Source organism: Eucyclogobius newberryi, unplaced genomic scaffold, assembly GCF_026437365.1.
Source record: "Eucyclogobius newberryi isolate DKJ021-1_F unplaced genomic scaffold, fEucNew1.0.hap1 SCAF_11, whole genome shotgun sequence".
NCBI classification, from domain to species: domain Eukaryota; kingdom Metazoa; phylum Chordata; class Actinopteri; order Gobiiformes; family Gobiidae; genus Eucyclogobius; species Eucyclogobius newberryi.
This window is the reverse complement of record NW_027315735.1, coordinates 3,875,692-3,896,085: the sequence shown is the minus strand read 5'-3', so window position 1 is coordinate 3,896,085 and position 20,394 is coordinate 3,875,692. Positions and strand designations below refer to the sequence as shown.

At 40.6% G+C, this 20,394-nt stretch overlaps 1 protein-coding gene across 1 annotated transcript in view; it reads right to left on the bottom strand.

Moving 5' to 3' along the window:
- Positions 1 to 20,394, bottom strand: part of afg2a (AFG2 AAA ATPase homolog A) — a 174,629-nt gene that overhangs the window by 97,378 nt on the left and 56,857 nt on the right. The window contains exon 15 of the mRNA XM_072435001.1: positions 19,066 to 19,192. Coding sequence (XP_072291102.1) covers positions 19,066 to 19,192 — 127 coding nt within the window. The remainder of the gene's footprint in view (positions 1 to 19,065; positions 19,193 to 20,394) is intronic.

Genomic DNA, 20,394 nt, shown 5'->3' with positions numbered 1-20,394 from the left:
GCAGCAGCTTTCAACCCCACAGGATATTCTCAAAAACATGAGGGAAAACTTGCAGGGCAAAGTTTGCACAGAAATGTTAGATTGTTCCCATCCTCACCGACCTTATCATAAAACTCACGTAACTGGTCGTAGCAGAGCGACTCCAGCTGCTCTGTTGACTACACGTTGCGGTCGCGTCCGTGCTGCTTTTTGTTTTGATGCGCATGCGCAGTGCGGTGCGACACGCGAAATCTCTGTCTGCGCTATCGCCTCTACAACTGGAGCTCTCACACTTGCCAGACATAGGCTCCTGGGAAACATAACTGTGTTTTTCGCCTGGAAGTCTCTAGAAATCTGACACCTTATTGAACGAAAATAAAAAGGATAAAAACGAATTTAGCCGTTCACAGACACAAGAATGAACGCGTTCATATTATCGTTCTTCAGCAGTAATACCGTTCGTTCAGTTCACGTTCACCAAAATTATGAACGCGTTCATAAACTTTCGTTCAATGAACGCGTTCAGGTACAACACTGGCTGTCAGTCTGTGCCAGTTTTACACAAACTGAACACAAATGTTTCCCCGTAACCTAACGACTGACTCATCTTTATTGCACGCAACAAAAGCAGAGAGTGAAATCACAAGTGAGTAAAACACAAAGCTCACAGAGGTATATTTACGGCCAGGTATGTGCAGTCACTTCCTCTGAGGCGTGTGTGCGGATGTAACGTAAAGTCAATGGACAACACCAGTCAAACACGTTTACTAAAGGAAGAAGACGGCATTATCTGTGATTAGTACTTAGTATGACTGGAGCAAGAAATACAGTAGGTTTACTCAATGAACAAACTAAAAAAATATTTTTCAGTTAATTTTTGTTGAATTCAAGCATACGTCTTATTGATGGTTTTCAGACTCTAGATTGTGTCATATTCACAGTTTTTCCTAATTATGACATTGTAATAGTATAAGACTAGACTAGACTAGACTAGACTAGACTAAAGTAAAATCCACATGATGTTAAGCCTAATCATGTCTATTGTGGCCTAGAACTCTCTTTATTACAACAAACTTCAACATTTGCCTTCAATATTCTATAATCTGACATAAAACTTATCTATATCAAATTGGTTTTAACTTTGTATTTCCACAGAATCATGTAAGTGATGTGCCACCTCCGGAAAATTACACAATGTTACTTTAATTTAATTTTGAAACCTACGAACATCTTCTGTGAAAGCACTAAACCCATGTTTGACTTGTAATAAAAGTTTAGCAATTGTCAAAGCTCTGGACATAACACGAGAGGATGTTCTCATGGTACAAGTCATGTAAACTTAATGCTAATCGTGAGAACAAAACTGGATATTGAAGGGAGTGGAGTAAATAACAGCAGGAAGACTGTGCCGGCCAATGAGAGGACCGGGTGTCGGGCCACGTGAGGTCATGGACAGATCTGGTTGCCAGGCGCTACTGGACTGTTTACGATACCCCCAGTCAACAACACATGCTCTGGTCTCCGAGGCGACGCTGAGAAACACACTCCTCCACAGATTACAGCATCGACATGAGAGAGCGAGGAGCAAATTTGTATTGTATGTGGGCACTATTGGACCACTAAATGTTCACATCTCTCATCTCAATTAAAACACAACAGACCGATTAGGATGTCACATGCAATGATGTGTCTAACATTTTGAGGGCCATAAACTCGATGATACAATGTCAATATGATAAGATTCCCAATGCCACTGCGGAAATGTGTCCTGCAATCTACATTCTCTCCTGGAAATGGATGGACTGCGGTCACTCAGCCCCAACAGGCCGACACCACTGACACCGTGAGTCTGGATTTAAAGACCAGATTCATTGTTTGACATCAACAATCAAGAAACTTTATGTATAAATGCAAACTTTACATACTTTACTTTTAGTACTCAAAAACAGTATATAGTTGTGAATTGAAAACGTTGCCCATATTGCATAGTTTGTATCTAACAGGATATAGCAATATATCGCAAAGGACTTTTTGGCAACATACAATACAGGAGTGCATATTGTGATACTTTAAAGTCATGTTACCTTATTAAAAAGAGCAGAGTTTCACACTTAAATACCTGTTGAATCTGTTCATCTGGACATGTGAGTTATATCAAGGCCATTGTGGGCATGAAATTCTAATACATGCATTCAACATAAGGAAAACATCAATTTAATAAAGACCCTTTTTCAGGGATCCTGTACCGTGGACCCTGTTTTGTGTAGGTTCTTGGCTCTAATATCTAATGTGCCCGACATCTTAAAAACAGACATCTATGAAACAATATCTTTGTCTCCTAAAATACAAAACTGATTTTGATTAATGTTCACTTTTCTTCACTTCAACAGTCAGAGAGCCTCTAATAACCGCACTCTTGTGATTGTAAAACGCATCCTGGCCCGAAGTCAAGAGGTCTGGAAGTCTGGAATAAATGAACATCTACCAAACATCACCAAACGCTCATTTCAAAATAGCAAAACAACAGTGGAGTCTATCTGGACTCTATTACAACTCTGAGGCGTAACAAAACTCCATGCAACATTAAGCAGTCAAACGAGCCATCGATCAACCAGGAATGAGGCACAAAAGCATGATATGATGATATAGGAGTCAAGACTGGCAGACGCGAGCTTTCTGTCTGATTTTAATGTTTCAAATGTCCCTATCTTTCTCTCTCTTCCTCTCCATTTCTCCCTCTTTTGGTCTGTCTGTTTACAATTACCGTGCTGCGAATGAATCTTCCACGAATGACCGCTCAACTGGCAGCCCCGACTAGTCAGGAACAAGGGAGCTATTAGTGGAGGAACTGAGGAAGGAAGGAAGAGGGAAGGCAGTCCAGCTCGGAGAGGCCCAGGGAGGGGAGGATCGCAGAGGGATCACGCAGGAGAAAAGAGAGCGTCTGTATGTGTGGAGAGTAAAAAAGGACTTGATAATGCAGCAGCGTCTTTATGAAGCAGATCATTGTCCCACACATTGTATGAAAAACTATGCTTGATGTCCGGTCTTCATTTCTTCATAGAACTTGTCCGAAAACTTTTCGAGAAGCAGCTTTGAGCATCTGGAAAAAAGCTTTAGAATCATAATAATAATAACAAATTCCCAGTATAGATGTTGTGATGGAGTTGTGCTACCGTAAAAACTCACTATACACTATAATAATTACCCCTCCATGGCCGTCTCTAGTTTACACGCTGTGTAGAATGTTTTATACATTCTAAAACAGAGTAGGGCAATCATTTTTGATGTTCTGCGTGGAGACGTAGAGCATGTTTTAGGCTGATGGAGGAATGTAGATAACCACTGTAACTGTTCCATGCTTCAGAGGTTCTGGACTGGAGAGATCTACTGTTTCAGACGCCAACAAGCACCAGCGTTGAGACCTGACAAACATGTTGTACGCCTGGGGAAGCTCATAGGTAAAATATGGGTTAGGTGAGGTCATGAAGGAAGTGGCTCAGAAGGGGAAACACTAATACTAGCTTAGGGATGAATTGTGTTGGACAGTCAGAAGATTACTTTGAAGATCTCCTTAATCCCTCTGACACTCTTGCCATCAAGGAGAAGTGAACAAGGACTGAGGTTCTTTGATGATAAGTCTGGAGGATGAATGATGTTGACACACCTCGGTGAAAACATAGGTTGAGCGGTGCCTCTGGAGTGGGAGACCGGAGTGGTGTCCCAGTGGCTACAACTCACCCAGTCCAGAGGGTGGTCTACAGTCCTGTGGTCTACAGTCCTGTGGTCTACAGTCCTGCTACAGTCCTGTGGTCTACAGTCCTGCTACAGTCCTGTGGTCTACAGTTCTGTGGTCTACAGTCCTGTGGTCTACAGTCCTGCTACAGTCCTGTGGTCTACAGTCCTGTGGTCTACAGTTCTGTGGTCTACAGTCCTGTGGTCTACAGTCCTGCTACAGTCCTGTGGTCTACAGTCCTGTGGTCTACAGTCCTGCTACAGTTCTGTGGTCTACAGTCCTGTGGTCTACAGTTCTGTGGTCTACAGTCCTGTGGTCTACAGTCCTGCTACAGTCCTGTGGTCTACAGTCCTGTGGTCTACAGTTCTGTGGTCTACAGTCCTGTGGTCTACAGTCCTGCTACAGTCCTGTGGTCTACAGTTCTGTGGTCTACAGTCCTGCTACAGTTCTGTGGTCTACAGTCCTGCTACAGTTCTGTGGTCTACAGTCCTGTGGTCTACAGTCCTGTGGTCTACAGTTCTGTGGTCTACAGTCCTGTGGTCTACAGTCCTGTGGTCTACAGTTCTGTGGTCTACAGTCCTGTGGTCTACAGTTCTGTGGTCTACAGTCCTGTGGTCTACAGTCCTGTGGTCTACAGTCCTGTGGTCTACAGTCCTGTGGTCTACAGTTCTGTGGTCTACAGTGCTGTGGTCTACAGTCCTGTGGTCTACAGTCCTGTGGTCTACAGTCCTGTGGTCTACAGTACTGTGGTCTACAGTCCTGTGGTCTACAGTACTGTGGTCTACAGTCCTGTGGTCTACAGTCCTGTGGTCTACAGTACTGTGGTCTACAGTACTGTGGTCAACAGTCCTGTGGTCTACAGTCCTGCTACAGTCCTGTGGTCTACAGTTCTGTGGTCTACAGTCCTGTGGTCTACAGTTCTGTGGTCTACAGTCCTGCTACAGTCCTGTGGTCTACAGTTCTGGGGTCTACAGTCCTGCTACAGTTCTGTGGTCTACAGTCCTGTGGTCTACAGTCCTGTGGTCTACAGTTCTGTGGTCTACAGTCCTGTGGTCTACAGTCCTGTGGTCTACAGTCCTGTGGTCTACAGTCCTGCTACAGTCCTGTGGTCTACAGTTCTGTGGTCTACAGTCCTGCTACAGTTCTGTGGTCTACAGTCCTGTGGTCTACAGTCCTGTGGTCTACAGTCCTGTGGTCTACAGTCCTGTGGTCTACAGTCCTGTGGTCTACAGTTCTGTGGTCTACAGTCCTGTGGTCTACAGTCCTGTGGTCTACAGTCCTGTGGTCTACAGTCCTGCTACAGTTCTGTGGTCTACAGTCCTGCTACAGTTCTGTGGTCTACAGTCCTGCTACAGTTCTGTGGTCTACAGTCCTGTGGTCTACAGTCCTGTGGTCTACAGTCCTGTGGTCTACAGTCCTGTGGTCTACAGTCCTGCTACAGTTCTGTGGTCTACAGTCCTGCTACAGTCCAGTCCATAATTTATAAAGGCATTTTAATTATAAGAGAGTGCATTGTTTTTTTTTGTATTTTTATGTCCCATTACTAAAGAGCACAGCTTTTACCACTACTTTTCACGACTGTCTGGATGTCCACGACGCGTTCTTTTTTCTCAATATCACCGATTTGTTTAGATTTTCGATTCTGGCGCCGACAATTTGCTGAATGTCCTTCCCTTTCTCAACCCAATTTCACACTATACTGTATGTCCATCAAAGCATACAAGCAAAAATAGAAGACCAGCCCCGGCCATAATAGACTCTAAGAAATGTCTATACACAAAACAAACTAAATCATCTTGACATCCCTCGAAGACACTGTAGCTTCCCTATAGCTCAGTTGTATTCGACAATATCAAGTATTTGGATGCTCTAAAGAAAAGTATGTCACGGAAAGTAAACCAAAGGCCCCATACAATCTTTTGAGAAGATTGCCCAACTCCCAACTGTCAATAAAAGCAATATAACCAATGAGAACCAGGGTTAAGCCATGTGTCCCTGAGGCAGACTTCCCAAAGCAAGAGGAGACCAGGCGCTCATCCCCGCTTGGCCCTTCTCCGCCCCCATAAGCCAAAAGAGGAGATGAAAGAGATTAGTTCTGGGTTCTGGCCTGGAGGACAGTGGACAACTTCAGAAACTCTTTCATTTGTCAAGCTGCAGGATTTAGGCCCTGGACCCCCTATGGCCCCAACGCTCCATTTTCAACCAAACTTTCTACTATTTTTTGGAATTGCTTCTGGGTAGCTCTTGACAGCAGTAAATTACCTTCTGCTCTAAAGATGACAGGCTGTAGCGTTTTGGTCCAAACTAGTATGTTAATGTGCGCTCCCGAAGTTCAGAAGGAGCCGCCTTTCACACGGTCATCCATCAAGAACGAGTCTAAAGAAGAGGAAATGAAGTGACACCGCAACCATCTCTCTTTTTTCTGATGCATCTGCCAAAGCCCTGCAGCCCAGACCTCAGACACGCTCTGTCTTTCTGCACTGGAAATCTCAATAAAAGCAGAGGTTTAAAAGCCTGCATTTGTCAAAAGATGTTTGTACGAAAAGGGAGTAAGCGCAGCATAAGGGAGTGGACGTTTAGAACCATGTAAGCCTAAAACTTTAAATGTAGAAGTCCTGTCATGTATGTACTGTTGTAATGTTGTCCATCTTCCACCCATTTAACTCAAGGTTATTACACAATATTTATGAAAATGACTAGTTCTGAATTGTTTTCCTTCCCGGTAAAATACTTCATTCGTTTTTTGGTAGTACTATGACTTGTAGAAAAAGTAAGTAAATGTGTTTCTGAAAATAAACCAAATTCTCTTCTAGCAGTCTTGTGATGTTCGTTGTAGGTTGAGATTGATTTTATTTCAGCAACAAGAGATGTAATCCTGCTGGAGCCTTGTGAGCAGATAACATAAAGGTGGATACTGTTTCCCCCCGGCCTGCACGCACAAAACACCCATTTGTTTGGTAAGTCCTGCAACATGCGACTGGACTTTGTAAAATGCACTAAGAACATGCTACACACCAGCTCCTTTTGTAGGACCCCCTCCTCCTTATGCCGCTCCGATTTCAAATCTTCCCCCAAAAGTTGCACCTTATCCCGTTGTAAGCGGCTCTTAATGTGATGATGGGATCCCCCGGTCAGCGCCGCCGCGGCAGGGGACATTTTGGAGCGTACAAAGAGGGCATTATTTGTTGGTCCCCTTCTCCCGGCTTCCATTCTGTAAAGGTCCAACTGATGCTGGTGCTGACTGATGACTGCTTCCTGCTTTCCTGTTTGTCCAGAGCCAAATATAATACAGGCCATAAACAAATACAAGCAGTGAGAGATGGATTTTAGTGTCGGTGAATGGTCTGCTCCTCAATCAGAAGAATTAGAATTAGAATTTGATCATTCAAAGTATTCAGACTCTCAAAGGACATGAATTATTAAGAAGTTGTGTCTAAATATCTGAGAGCTTGAGCTGGTTTGAAAAATGGATGGATGATTAAAAGACAAGACCTTGTTTCAGTTGGATAATATAACAGGGAACAGAGTTTCTTAGGAACATCATCAAATAGTCACAGTAAGACACCTATGGGCTACTATGGCATGCAACTTGACAAAATAAAGTGAATAATACATATATTTTTAATTCCACAGGTGCCACAGAGAGACAGTTGTCCTTCCTGTCACAACATACTAAAAATAGTATGTGGGCCTGTAATTATCAGGTTGATTTGCACATAACCCACCAGTGGAAAAACTGGATATGTGAAGCAGTTTAAAGTAAACGATAAGCACCATACTAAGTACACAGAAACAAGTTGGCCCAGTAGTGCAATCTTTTTACATTTTCCACAAGAAAACACAAGAATATAGTTTCATACATAAAGAAGGGGCCTGCGTGAGCCTTTTCCTTGTGCTGCTTCAGAAATTCAAATAATATGTTTTTATTGATCGACGTGTTTGTGAAATCCTAAAAGAAACTGTTTTTGAGGACAGAGGAAAACAGAACACAGCCTGCAGAGAGCGAGCGCTGCAGAGAGGGTTAGGCGCAGCGTTTAGGAGAATAAAGCAGATTTCCTGAAGTCAGAGCATTCCAAGGGCGCCGGTGGTCCCAGCCTGCCAGCAGACAAGACGACACATGCAGGAGGCGTCTGCCAGGTAGGAGAGCACAAAGAGCCCTCATTTCCTCCTGCTCCCTCCCCTCTCGCACTCGCCTCTATCTGCTGGGGCTCCGCTCAGCAACAACAGGACGAGCCCGGCGGAAGCGCAGCGTAAATATTGGCTCATAAGTGGAACGCCTGTACAGTCTTTTGGGCAGATAGAAGAGATAGTGGATCTACTTCAAACAGTCAAGAAGGAAGAGAATGAAATGCGTGTGTCATGAGTCTGCAGTGGTTTAGATGTTTACTGAGGCTTTTAGAACTAGGATTCTCATAGAACTTAAAGTGCATATGAAAAAGTTTTTTCTAATTATTACTGTGTTTGGTGGGTGCAGTTTGTGATGAAAAACTGGAAAAAATGTGGATTTCTCAAACAGAATCCCTGTGTTATCAATAAGGAGACAATAAGAGACAATTTACACACGACAGAGACATTATTCTGACGGTGTGAAAAATAAACAACAAAATAAATGTGTTATTAGGCATTATAATACGTCAAATCATAACTATGTGTAATTGATATGGATTTTGGCCCTTGTTTACAATATGGTTGCTAGGTAACTGTACAACCAGGAAGTACAATTATATACTTCACCAAAATTGTCAAACTAGGAAGAAATATTTTTTTTTATTTCCTTTGCAATATAATCATGCTCACAATGTTGTCGTGCAATTACTGTCGTGATCACATGCAATGGTATTTATGTATTTATTTATTTATTTGTCTATGGGAGTTTTTATTTATTTATAGGAGATCTTCTACTGAAAGTGTTTTTCAGACTTCCTATAAGTGATCTGTTCTTCTGTATCTACCTCTGTATCTACCTGCGTTGCACCAATGAAATTTCCCCATGTGGGACAATAAAGGAATATCTTATCTTATCTTAAATGTGTTTTCTTTTACGTTTCTGTTATTGATATTTTTGGATGTATTATTGCAAACATTTTAACGTGATTTGGTGATTTAGGAACTTAAGTCAAAGCTCATGTAAACAACTGCATCCCCACAACAACTCCATCTATCTGTGTTATTATTAATTTATTCATCTATTTATTAATGACAACATCCTATCAGAAAGCAGCATGAGCTACTGAACTGTATGTTGTGTCCTCAGCATATGACAAGTAATGACATCCAAGGTCAGTCGTGATGGTATTTTCATTTTTTTAACCAGCAGTATCACAAGTAACAGCTGATAACTTTAATCACAGACAATATTAAAAGTGTGACAGAATGAACTCAAGTATCTCTGCTCTTCATGTCAGCTTGATCTATGCCGTTGTTTCGGTATTTGCTCCGGGCGCATTGGTCAAAGTAAATCATCTGGTGAGGTCCCTGTCCCGTCGCTGAGGGGAGAGTGCTGTTGTTTTTGTAGCGTAGCTCTATCCAGGTCCGGTCGTGCTGGTTTTCCGTGTGCGCTTCTGGTATTCTTGGACGCTCATGTGTAAGCTGATCCTAATACAGGCCTTGAAGTCTGATACTAGCCTGGGGATGCGGCTCTCCCAGCAGGGCTTCCCAGAGCTGGCCTATACCGGAACGGCATCCCATTACCTGCTTGGAAAGGCACGCACAACATACACTCACTGTTTTTTTTAGCCACTGTAGCTTTACGCCGCCATAGGCCGGGATTATCCACACGGCCACACTAATATGATGTTATTTATGATGGAATAAAAGGGATGAATCAGTCAAATCATCAATACGTCTAGATTCATACTTGTAATTAACGTACAGTAATAGGACAAATCATGGCTTGGAAATTAAAAAAAATAAAGGCCTTAATGGGAATGGATCTCTTGACCTTCGGGTTTGAGTTTGAGCCAGCCAAGACCACAAGATTTGACAATACTGTACAAAGACATTTGGTCTGGAACCATATCCTGTTCCAGGCAAATTAACCAATCAGAGAAACATGGTCCATTTGTGTCCACACACAGAGAGCAGGGCCAACAAGCAAAGCACGAAACGCTGAAGTAAAATAAGATATATACCTTGTTATGTACAAGAATATTCAAGGTGAGATGTCCTCCGCATCAGAGTGACACCAGCTACAAGCTGTGGTTTTTCTATCAAAACTTAGGCCCTTCTTTTGAACAGAACGTGGGACTGGCTGGTCAGGCAAGTGGACGAGTGCCCTAACCACTGAGCCTCTGTCCCCCCACCCAATTAACAAGAACAACAATAGTGCAAGTCTGTTGCTACTAAATGTATTAAAATAGTCACCCTAAAGATGGAACCAAAGCTTGCAAGTTGTTCACGTAAAATTATATCTTATTGGTATAGATCTTATTTATATATTAGGGCTGCAACAATGAATAGATTGATTGTTATTATTATAGTTGTATTTTGATATTCACAATCATTATCTGGACTATAGAGACTCGAAAACACAAAAAATACCTTCTTTTTTATAATAAAGAGCAGCAGCATTGTTAAAAGAAAATGTCCAGAAATAAAACTTTATTCATACTGAATCTCTAACTGGATGCCATGAAAAAAGTATTTCAAAGTATCATAGAAATAATCGCTTGACTAATCAAACACTAAAATAAATAAGCTAGGATATATAGATGCTAGTAAATTAATACAACTTAAGTCTACACAAAAAAACTCAAAATTTAACTTAATTTTGTGTGTGAAGAAATATTATTGCAATGTAATAAAACCTAAAATATAAACAGTATTGGCAAAAAAAACTGAGGGAGTGACCCAAAAACAAAAAAGATCCAAAAACCAAAAAGTAAAGCACGTCCCAGTTTGTTGGTTTATAAAAAGCCCGTCTAGTGACTTTGGATACACACAACATATCTGAAAAGAATGAGGGAAATCCCAACATGGTGGTTAATTAAAAAGGGGCCAGGGCTGGTATTTAGTGACTGTGATGAAAGTGTGGGACAGAAACATGCTCGCATTCATAAAGGGAAAGCCACAACACACAAACACAGGGTGAAGAATGCCACAGCGAGGGGGCTAATGCCTGAATATTTACCCAGTGGCCCACTAATTACAGTCTGCAGGAATTCAACAGTGATTACAATTAGCAACATCAGGACTGGTCCGGAAAACACTCAAAACACTGGCAGATGGTGAATGATTCTTGCCTATGGGTTATAGAAAAACAACCCTAAACATGTGACAATAATAATGCCATCTACAAGACTGTAAATGAGCTGTGCACATGGGGATATTCATCATGGGTTTGACCTGGAAATGGTCCTCTGTTGTCATAGGAATAGCACAATAAATCAAATGATAGTAACTTTTGAAAAGGGGAAAGACACTCACAAAATCTTAAAGGTTTTATATTTGGTCATAACAAACTAGAGATTCTTGGCGAGTGAGGGTTGCATTTGTAATCCACTGTCACAGAAAGAGACGATATGAAATAAAGAAAAAAGAAAACATGGATTTGTAAGTAAAATAGCATTTTTTTCATCTTCTCCAAAGGAATATAATGTTAACTCATAGATCATTTGACTACAACTGTTATTTTAACCTTCACAAAAGAAGTAGAAAAGAACTCGTCTCTGATCTACATCATTTTGTTGTACAACTTTTATGTATAATGAAAAAGAGCGAACTTAAATCTCCATGTATTGAATATCTCTACTAACAAATACTATTGTAGTAGCCTCTATGCCTTTATACTGATGGAAAACCACACACATGTTTATAAAAAGGTCAATAGCATCCAAAAAAGCACCTTAGATTGTCCCGTTCACAATTGGACAAATCCCATGTGGCTCACCTTTGTGCCATGTGCACAGTGTCCTTAAGTGTTGAACCTGTGTCACATTTGGCACCATCTTCTGTTCACCAGCCACATTGCACCACTCGCACTCATATTTAGCAAAGACAAGTGGCACAGGAGTTGGAAACTGTAGCTCATGCACAGACACAGTTAAGGCAGATGACTTTTACATGAGTTTGTCAGTAGTAAGTAATTACGTCCACCTTTTGTGCCTTTTAGGGCCATGTATTTAAACACAGAAGAAGCAGATTATAGAAAAAACTTAGCATTTTTCTAAAGATTGACAGTGGCATCAAATGGTACACAGGCCTCACAGGGGCACTATCTGGAGGGTCCACCACCTGCTTGCCTCTATAGAGAAGATAATGCTTTGCCCAGAATGTTTCGCACACGCGCACGCGCGCACGCACACACGCACACACACACACAGTACTACACAAACAAATTGCACTTGCCTATAAACTTGTCAATAGAAACAAACCGGTGACGCCACCAGACCAAGAAACAAGCCCAATCACAGCAAACTACACATGTCTAATCCCATACAGTCTGTTATGTACAGTATATACTTCACATTTTGCTAATACTGTAGGAATATAGGGCTCTTCTCTGGACATTTTGTTATTTGTACCTACTGTGAACTTAGAGCCTGTTCTCTTTCTAATCCCTCCTGTATCAGATAAGGCGGTTGGTGACTTCTGGTCCCAAACAAAGATCCATCTGGGAGCAATCTCCTGACTGTAAGTACTGCTGCTGATAGCACACAGGAAGCCAGTGCACATTACTGTAAACAAATAAGCTATTCAGAACGAGACCTGCGCCGGGAATGTTAGAGGTCACTGCTGCCGCTGTTCTGAGGGTGCAGCGCCATGGAACTCACGTTTTCTCAGATTCACTTGGAAATGATTTGGCTCAGCAGCCGGCAGCACGACTAACAAAGACTCTACCAGGTCTTAAACAAGAATAAAACCATGCCAAAACTAAGATGGAATATCAATCTATAAATATATAATTCTTAAAAAATACATATATATATACATAAATCATTCTTGCACAAGGACGCAGAAGAAAACGTTTAACAAATATCTGCCTCTTTCTTTAACTATTTTACAGGAATATTCAGTACTTTCTTTATTCATTTTCATTCATTAATAAGATTTGATTGTTTCATTACAAAAGATTATCAATGGGGGGTTTTTCTTTCCCATAATGCCGAGCCCAAACCAAAACAGATCTAAAATGGGATTAAACAATAAATAAGACAGGGCTAAAGCTGTACTAGCCAATGACAAACCCATCAATAAAATATGAAAAAAGACCATTAATGGAATATGAGCATTGCTGAAGAAAAGAAATTCACATTACAAATACACAAGCCCTAAATACATGCTCATGAAATCAAGATGCTATATTGTTTATTGTTTACTGGCACAAATTTGGAAGAAGATTGAATATTGATGCAGTTCATAACCCTCTGGTGTGTTGGAGGAGACAGTGTGCTTGACAGTGAAATGACATAAGTCCAAATAGACCTTGTAATATACGTTGTGATAGAACGAATACATTGTTAGTTATCAAAGAAAAAAGCCAACTATAGAATATTTCAACAAAATAAACTACTTTCTATACACTTGACTTTCAAGATATACATTTGATTTCATTTCATTTTCAGAACCCAATGACATTGAATTATAAAATCAAATACCTGTTTTCCACACTTTTCAGAACTGAAAGAACAATGTTAGTGGCCAAACCGACTCACAAATGGACATATATTTGACCAGACAGCCATGGAACAAGAACAACAAATGATCTTTTCAATAAAGGAGTGCACTTTCTCCTGTCTTCCTGTGTCCATCCCTTCCTCCCACTCTGTCCATCACACAGCTGGGCCCCAGACCCTCCTCTGTCCGACAAAGGCCTACATTGACTTCACCGACACCCCAGCGGGCCATTAATCTTAATTTGTCCCAAATCATATCCTGCTATTGGTATGGAAATGGAGGGCCCATCTCCGGTGCGGTTTTGACTGGTGATAGGTGCTCAAACGTAGTGGGTGAGTGCATGTCCATTTGGCTGCTTCCGTTCCCACTGGCTCCTTGTTTAAATGTCATGAATGTTGCTGAGGACACTCAGTAGGAGGTGTGGGCAGCAGGCGGTCTAATGTGCTCAACTGCCCGGGAGGTCACGTCCAGAGACCAGATGGAAAAACCCGGGATGTCCCAAACATAGATCAATTTCCATCTGTCGTTCGGTTAACGCTCACAGACAGACGATTTGATCAGATCTTTGTGCACAAACATTGAAAACAAGCTGCTGCAGTGTCTTTCCCCAGGACAAAGTAATAGTAAAGAATCAGGATCAAACTGGCAAGCTTTGGATTGGCGGACAAACTTTCTACAGCAGTAGCATTTGTAAAGGTTTCCCCACAAAAATGCTGTGATATTTCAATATTGTTTAATCTCCACTTAACAAAATACAAAAAAGCAATGACTTAGCCGCCAGCAAAAAGTAGTTTAGAAAAGCCACAGAGAAACTTAAAAGGGTAGAAACATTATTGTTAGATTTTGTCCATGTTTTTATTGATTTGGTTCTCATATCATTCAATTATTTGTTCTTTTCATTAAACTGATTACTTACATTGATTAAACATTGATTAACATAACATAACACGTAGACTTTTGCCTTCTTTATTTTCAGACGAGAATAGCTTGGTTGGAGTAAACCCCATCAGTTCTCTGTTCTTAAGCAATTGAGATGCGAGAGAAGCTTAACCTGTTACCACCCACCTGTCCGCCGGCGAACATTTTCTATATCACAAATATTCTCTTACATCATCACTTTTATTTCCGTGGTCAATACCAGCAAGCCATACATCATTTTAAAGCTTATTTTCTCAACAAAACGAAGATGTCATTGATTTACATTGAATAATATGCCCCAAGAAGCAATTGCCAATAGTTTGTGAGAAAGTCTCAACTTTTACAAACGCATGTCCTACCTGTTTGCTGTTTATGACGGACGAAACGGCTTTAATTCTGTACATCCTTGTACTCAGTCAGGAACCATTGAAAAACAATATCCACTTGTATTTTTCCTGAAGTTATCCGATTTCGAGATATTGTCAAGTAAACAAACTTTTCTTCGTTTCTCGCCGGACGAGAATGCGCTTGTCCGGCGCATTTCTCCGTCCATAACAAATTACCTGTTTGACTTATACGATAGTGTTTGACATCGATCTCTTCCTTAGACTGTTACCTACCGAATGAGACCATCCACGTCACCGGGTTTGTTTGCTACAGGCTCCGGAGGAAAAAAAAAATCGGCGCTTCCGAAGCGCGCGTCCATCTTTGTTTTTAGCCCTTAGCTTCTGCTAACAGGCACGCAGGAGGCTTTGAGTGACATATTATTCTAGCCAATGAGGAGACCTTTTTCCTGGTAGGCGGGACAAAGGGCTTATTGACACAGAATCTTCTGTATTCTCGTGCGTAAGGCTCCGGGAAGGCTGTAAAGAGCCATATTTCTCGGCAGGATTTTGCGCATAACGTTTTCTGAGTTTATTAGCCTTTTGGACGTGCATTTTGTTAGATATATGTATTATTATACCAATAAAAAAATAAAATAAAAATATTATACTTTTTTTTTTTAACCTCTAAATGGGAAATTCATGGGTAAACTCATATTTACACATTTTCACATATATTGTTTTTAGCAGTTATAATTGCTATTAGTGGCCTACAAAACATCAAAATGTATGTTTTATGATCATAGAGGAGCTAAAATTGTAATAAAACAGTTTGGCACAGTTGGCACATATTTGGATCACTTGTTCCGAATATACTTTTTGATACAAAAAGGTCAACAGCACCAAAATGCCTGTTCCTAGAGATCTGAAACTTTACACAGTTGTTGTCAACAAGATAAAAAGCATGTACAGTGAACAGCATATGCACACAATGAAATATGTCATGCTCAGGACCATTACAAATTGACAATATTCATGCGAGACTAAAAAAGGATGTTTTGTTTATGTTTGGGCTTCTGTAGTGTAAGTTCTGAAGCCCTGACAGTGTTCATGTGCACATCTGCAGAAACTAGAAGGCCTAAGCTTTCTAATGATGCATCACACTTGCATGTGGAACATAAGATCCTCTTTTAATAAGCAATGCCATTTGGGTATGTCCAACCATTGTGCACAGGGCGAAAATAGGTGGGTGGTAACAGGTTAAGTACTAGCTCCCTTAATAAGAATAGATAAACGGGACTACTACACTTTACACTTAAGCGTCTGAATATTAATTTGAGTTTCAACATATCTCAGGTGGGATGTGTAAATATTTGTATATTAAACAGTGAATGAAGGAAGGAGGCATTTAAATCGACCTTGTTCCCAGCATTCAAAAAAGTATCACAGTACATCCACTCATGCATTATTAGGCCACTAGCACAACTTTTTTAACTGGAGAAATGAAAAAAGGGGGACAGTCCAGCTAATCAGCTCCCAAAGCGGTGTGTAGTTTTGTTTCCAACCTTTATTTACCCAGGTCAAACCCATTGAGATCTTGATCTCTTTTGTGAAGGAGACCGGGACAAGTGGTCTGCAGCACATGTCACCAAACACAAGCAACAAAGTCATTTTACATAAAGACACTAGAATAAAAACACTGTGAAATTATAACAATTCATCTAGAAGCACAAACAATGTTCACAGAATTCTAACTCTTTCCTTATTAAACAGAGCAAAACCTCAGATTCCGCTCAGTTTAAAGTGTTCTAGGCTGTGGGAGCAGCACAACTAAAAGCTCGCTAACAGATGATGAATGTCCCCGTTTATCACAGGGCACAGAGGCGTTCAGCTCTCTGCAGAAGGAGCATGAACAGGAAGACGCACAGGCACTAATAGACTTATAAATCAATTTTGTTTTTTTAATTGACCTTTAATTAACCAAAGTCCAAAGTGGAAAGGCCCACTAGGAGTTGAAGCATCTCTTTTTCAGGGGGGTCCTGGCCCCAGAGGGGAGGAGCCTATTGTACATGTTTTTAGTGGAAGGGGAAATCTGCACATGCACAGGGAGAACATGCAACTCCACACAGAAAGGCCCTGTGCCTCCCAGGACTAGATCCCAGGACCTTCTTGCCATGAAGCTAATCGCAGCGCTACCGTGAGGCTGAATACAACCCCGAACACTAAGAGCAGTTCAGTTTGACCTCAACATGTCACAAATCATAATGCAAAGTGATAAAAGAGATTTAGAGATTGAAGGCATTTTTGCCGTTGCATTAACATGAAGAACATATCAGCAAATGTAGCAGATACTAGAGGTTTGTGGGCTTGAAGCAAAGAAGTTCTTAGAAGTTTATAATCGAATTAGAGGAAGATAACGTGATGTGGTGTGATTTTTGTCACAAAGTTCTGCTTTTACAATAGACTTCTTGGGGAAAACTGAATTTGCAGAATAATTGATGAGAAAACAGTCGGCTAATGCGCCTCTAATACTTACAATACACTAATGTTAATGAACACTGATTCAACCACTGTAGCCCTAAAAGCTCCAATAAGTAACAAGGTATTGTAAATCCACGGCTGATTAAATCATTGAGCCTAAGTGTACGAGGCAGACAGACGTGGGGCTGGCTGCAGGAGCTTAGAGCAGCACCGGGACACTCTCTATTCCCTGTGTCCTTTTTGACAAGACCCAGACTCACGCTTTGATCAGCACTCAAGGAAATTTCATTAGGACGGAGATGACTGGATAAAAGACCAAAGAAAGCCTTAGTGGATGAGAAGAGGAAGAGAAGCAGATAAAAGGGGAGAAAAGGGATGAATGGAGGGAGGACACAAGAGCCGTGATAAGAAGATCTTTTCAAGTCATCAAAGGAAAGCTCAAATCTTGAACATTTGAATGCTGTCTGTACATTTTAAAACATACATTGATGCCAACATTTGATGCATCGATGTCACAAAAGTTGCCAAAACTGTAGATACAGTTTCTGTAGTCAAATTAACACAAACAAACAGGCACAAATTAACGCCTGAGTTTACAAAAACTAGAGGCAAAGTGTTGGGTCTCGCCGAACGACAAAGGCAGCAGAAGAGGAAAGGGAATCAGACTGCCAACCTCTGTTCCACTGAGCCACACCGGGTACATAACTGTGCATATATCAGGAAAATCCATACCATGAGTTTGTTTATTAGAGCAAAGATCACAATTTTGATTTGATTTTTAATTTGTATACTTAATAATCTGCCTTAAAGAGGCAACTAAAGGTAATACTACTTCTGAGAGTTCAAACGCCACTGTGATTTGGTGGAGGTTTTTAATGACGTTGTCATGGAAAACAACGTTTCATTTAGAGCATCAAACACGGCAATTTTGATGTAGCGTGCAATATTAAGGTATAATACCTAAATGTTTAGGTATTAGCCCCGGATAAGCGGTCGAAAATGGATGGATGGATGGACCTAAATGTTTTTAAGATGAAACCGCAGTTGTATGAGCTCCGGCTGCTGTGTCTGTGCTTGGCTGACAAACAGGAGGAGAAATGTGTCTGACATTGAGCATAGAGTTGCATTTAACACATTTCTTTTTTACAAATATGTCACCCACATTAGATTTTGTTGCCGGGATCAGCTCACAATTACATTTTTCTCATCATGGTCCAATCAAACCACCAAACTGAAGAACTTGAATGGTTTGTGTCTATTTTATGTAACAATGTTATAATTGTGTTTCAATAAAATAAGCTTACTCAGAGTTGTACTTCAATTGATTCATGATTGATTCATGCAAGTGGAAATTTCTGTTTTCACCGACCCCCTATCCCCGCCCACTGCACTGTGCGTATTCTGTGATTCCTAAAAAGTAGGAAAATCTGCTGCTTGTTATGGTAAAATGAGTTTCAGTTCGGCAGTTTACTAATAGGTTTATCAAAAGTATTGAAAATATCAATATAGTCATTTGAGCAAGTATTAAACAAAAATCACTTTCACAGGATGATCAAGTATATGATCTTGAGCTTTATCGGAACTACAATAGGACGGCGGGGTTTCTTAGGGCAATTACAATAACTTTGTGTTGAAAATGTCAGTATATTGTCCAAAAAATGGACACAAAAAGAGCATTTTTAAATGATCACAGTGGTATTAAAAAGTATTATTCCTGGTATCGAAATCGAGTTTGACATTTAAATATCGTGACAATACAAGTTACTAAGCTGTCTGGAACTACTTATGTCATCATTTAATACTAAATACCTCCATAAAAAGCACAAAATGTCTTCTTTAAGCATGCTAACACGTCAACAAAAATATTTCCACCACAGAACGGATGTCTAAAACCAAACGGCACTAGACCAGGTAAAGACCTCTCTCTCCTCATCCATCACGTCCCACAAAGGCTGAGGGCTAGAGGAGGACTCGCTGATCCATCACACACCAAAGGCTCCCGGGACGTGTGTTTACCTTATCCATCATGTCGGGCCGGTTGGTGGCGGCCAGAACCGTGACGTCCCGGAGCTGCTCGATCCCGTCCATCTCTGTCAACAGCTGAGCCAGAACCCGGTCGCCTACACCACCTGACCCGGAGGAGCTGAGGGAGCGGAGCAGAGGTGGAGGGTGAGGTGCAGGAAAGAAAAGGCATTTGGGGTATTATAGAATGTGTAAATAACATGTGATAGAAACATATTCCAACTGATATTTATATAATGCGCTAGGGCTCTGAGATACGTCACAATCCAACCAAAAACACATTTTTTATGCCCCAACAAACATGTTCTGAAATGTGATGTTTCTATTAGTTCAGCAATTCATTTTTCCAATATGGAACAGATCCCTTTAGCCAAACAAACGATTCAGCCCAGTGATGGCCTGAAGTCATAGATGCCATAAGACTGTCTGACAAAAACAGGGTCTGCCCTAACCCACTTGCATCAAATGTATACAACCACAACCTCTTATTTTGAGAAATTTAAGCATGTCGTTGTCATAACGCGATAAAGCAGTTAATGCATCTTAAAACATATTTTAAAAGGTGCACTGTCTTTTGTTTTGCAGGTTAAGAATTTGCAGGTTATGTTAATATCTATTCAGTGCAGATGTTATTGTCATTTGAGTCATATAGCATCGACCATGCTAGTTTGTTAGCTTGACATTTTCATTATTTAAAAAGCCAGAAATGGTCAGGTGTAGTTTTAGTTTACAAATCATTTAAGTTAAAGAGAGTTTGCAAAGTTAATTAAAAGTGTATTTTTAGACAGACATAATATGGAAATATTACACTAAAGTCAGTCTCGATGTTTCTCAGAACCAAAGTTTTTGATCATTGATTGATTGGTTCACTAAAATGTTGAATTTTTGAACAGTTGAATCATATTTTACTTTAAATTAACGAGTTAAAGAAATTGAGTGCATAGTCTACGTGTGTGTTGTAGTTAGAGAGAAATAGGTTGAATTTTGATGCAAATTCGATACCAACACATTTTTTTACCAAATCATTTTTGATGGAAAAAAATAAATGTGACCATTTACACCATGCATACATATAGTAGAAAAGCTGTCAGTTATCATACATGGGGGAAATAATGTTTCAAATAATAAAAACGAGCAGTAATGGCAAAATATTCACATGCATTTTTGTAATATCTGTGATCTGAATTTGTACAGAAACTAAACATTGTGGCTGTAACTTTGCATGACACCCTGGTTATTTTCCACGGTGCAGTGCAGACAGCCGCCCCTCTGGCTCAAAGGCACACAGACACTGCCTCTGTTGACAGGGTTAGCCAGCGGAAG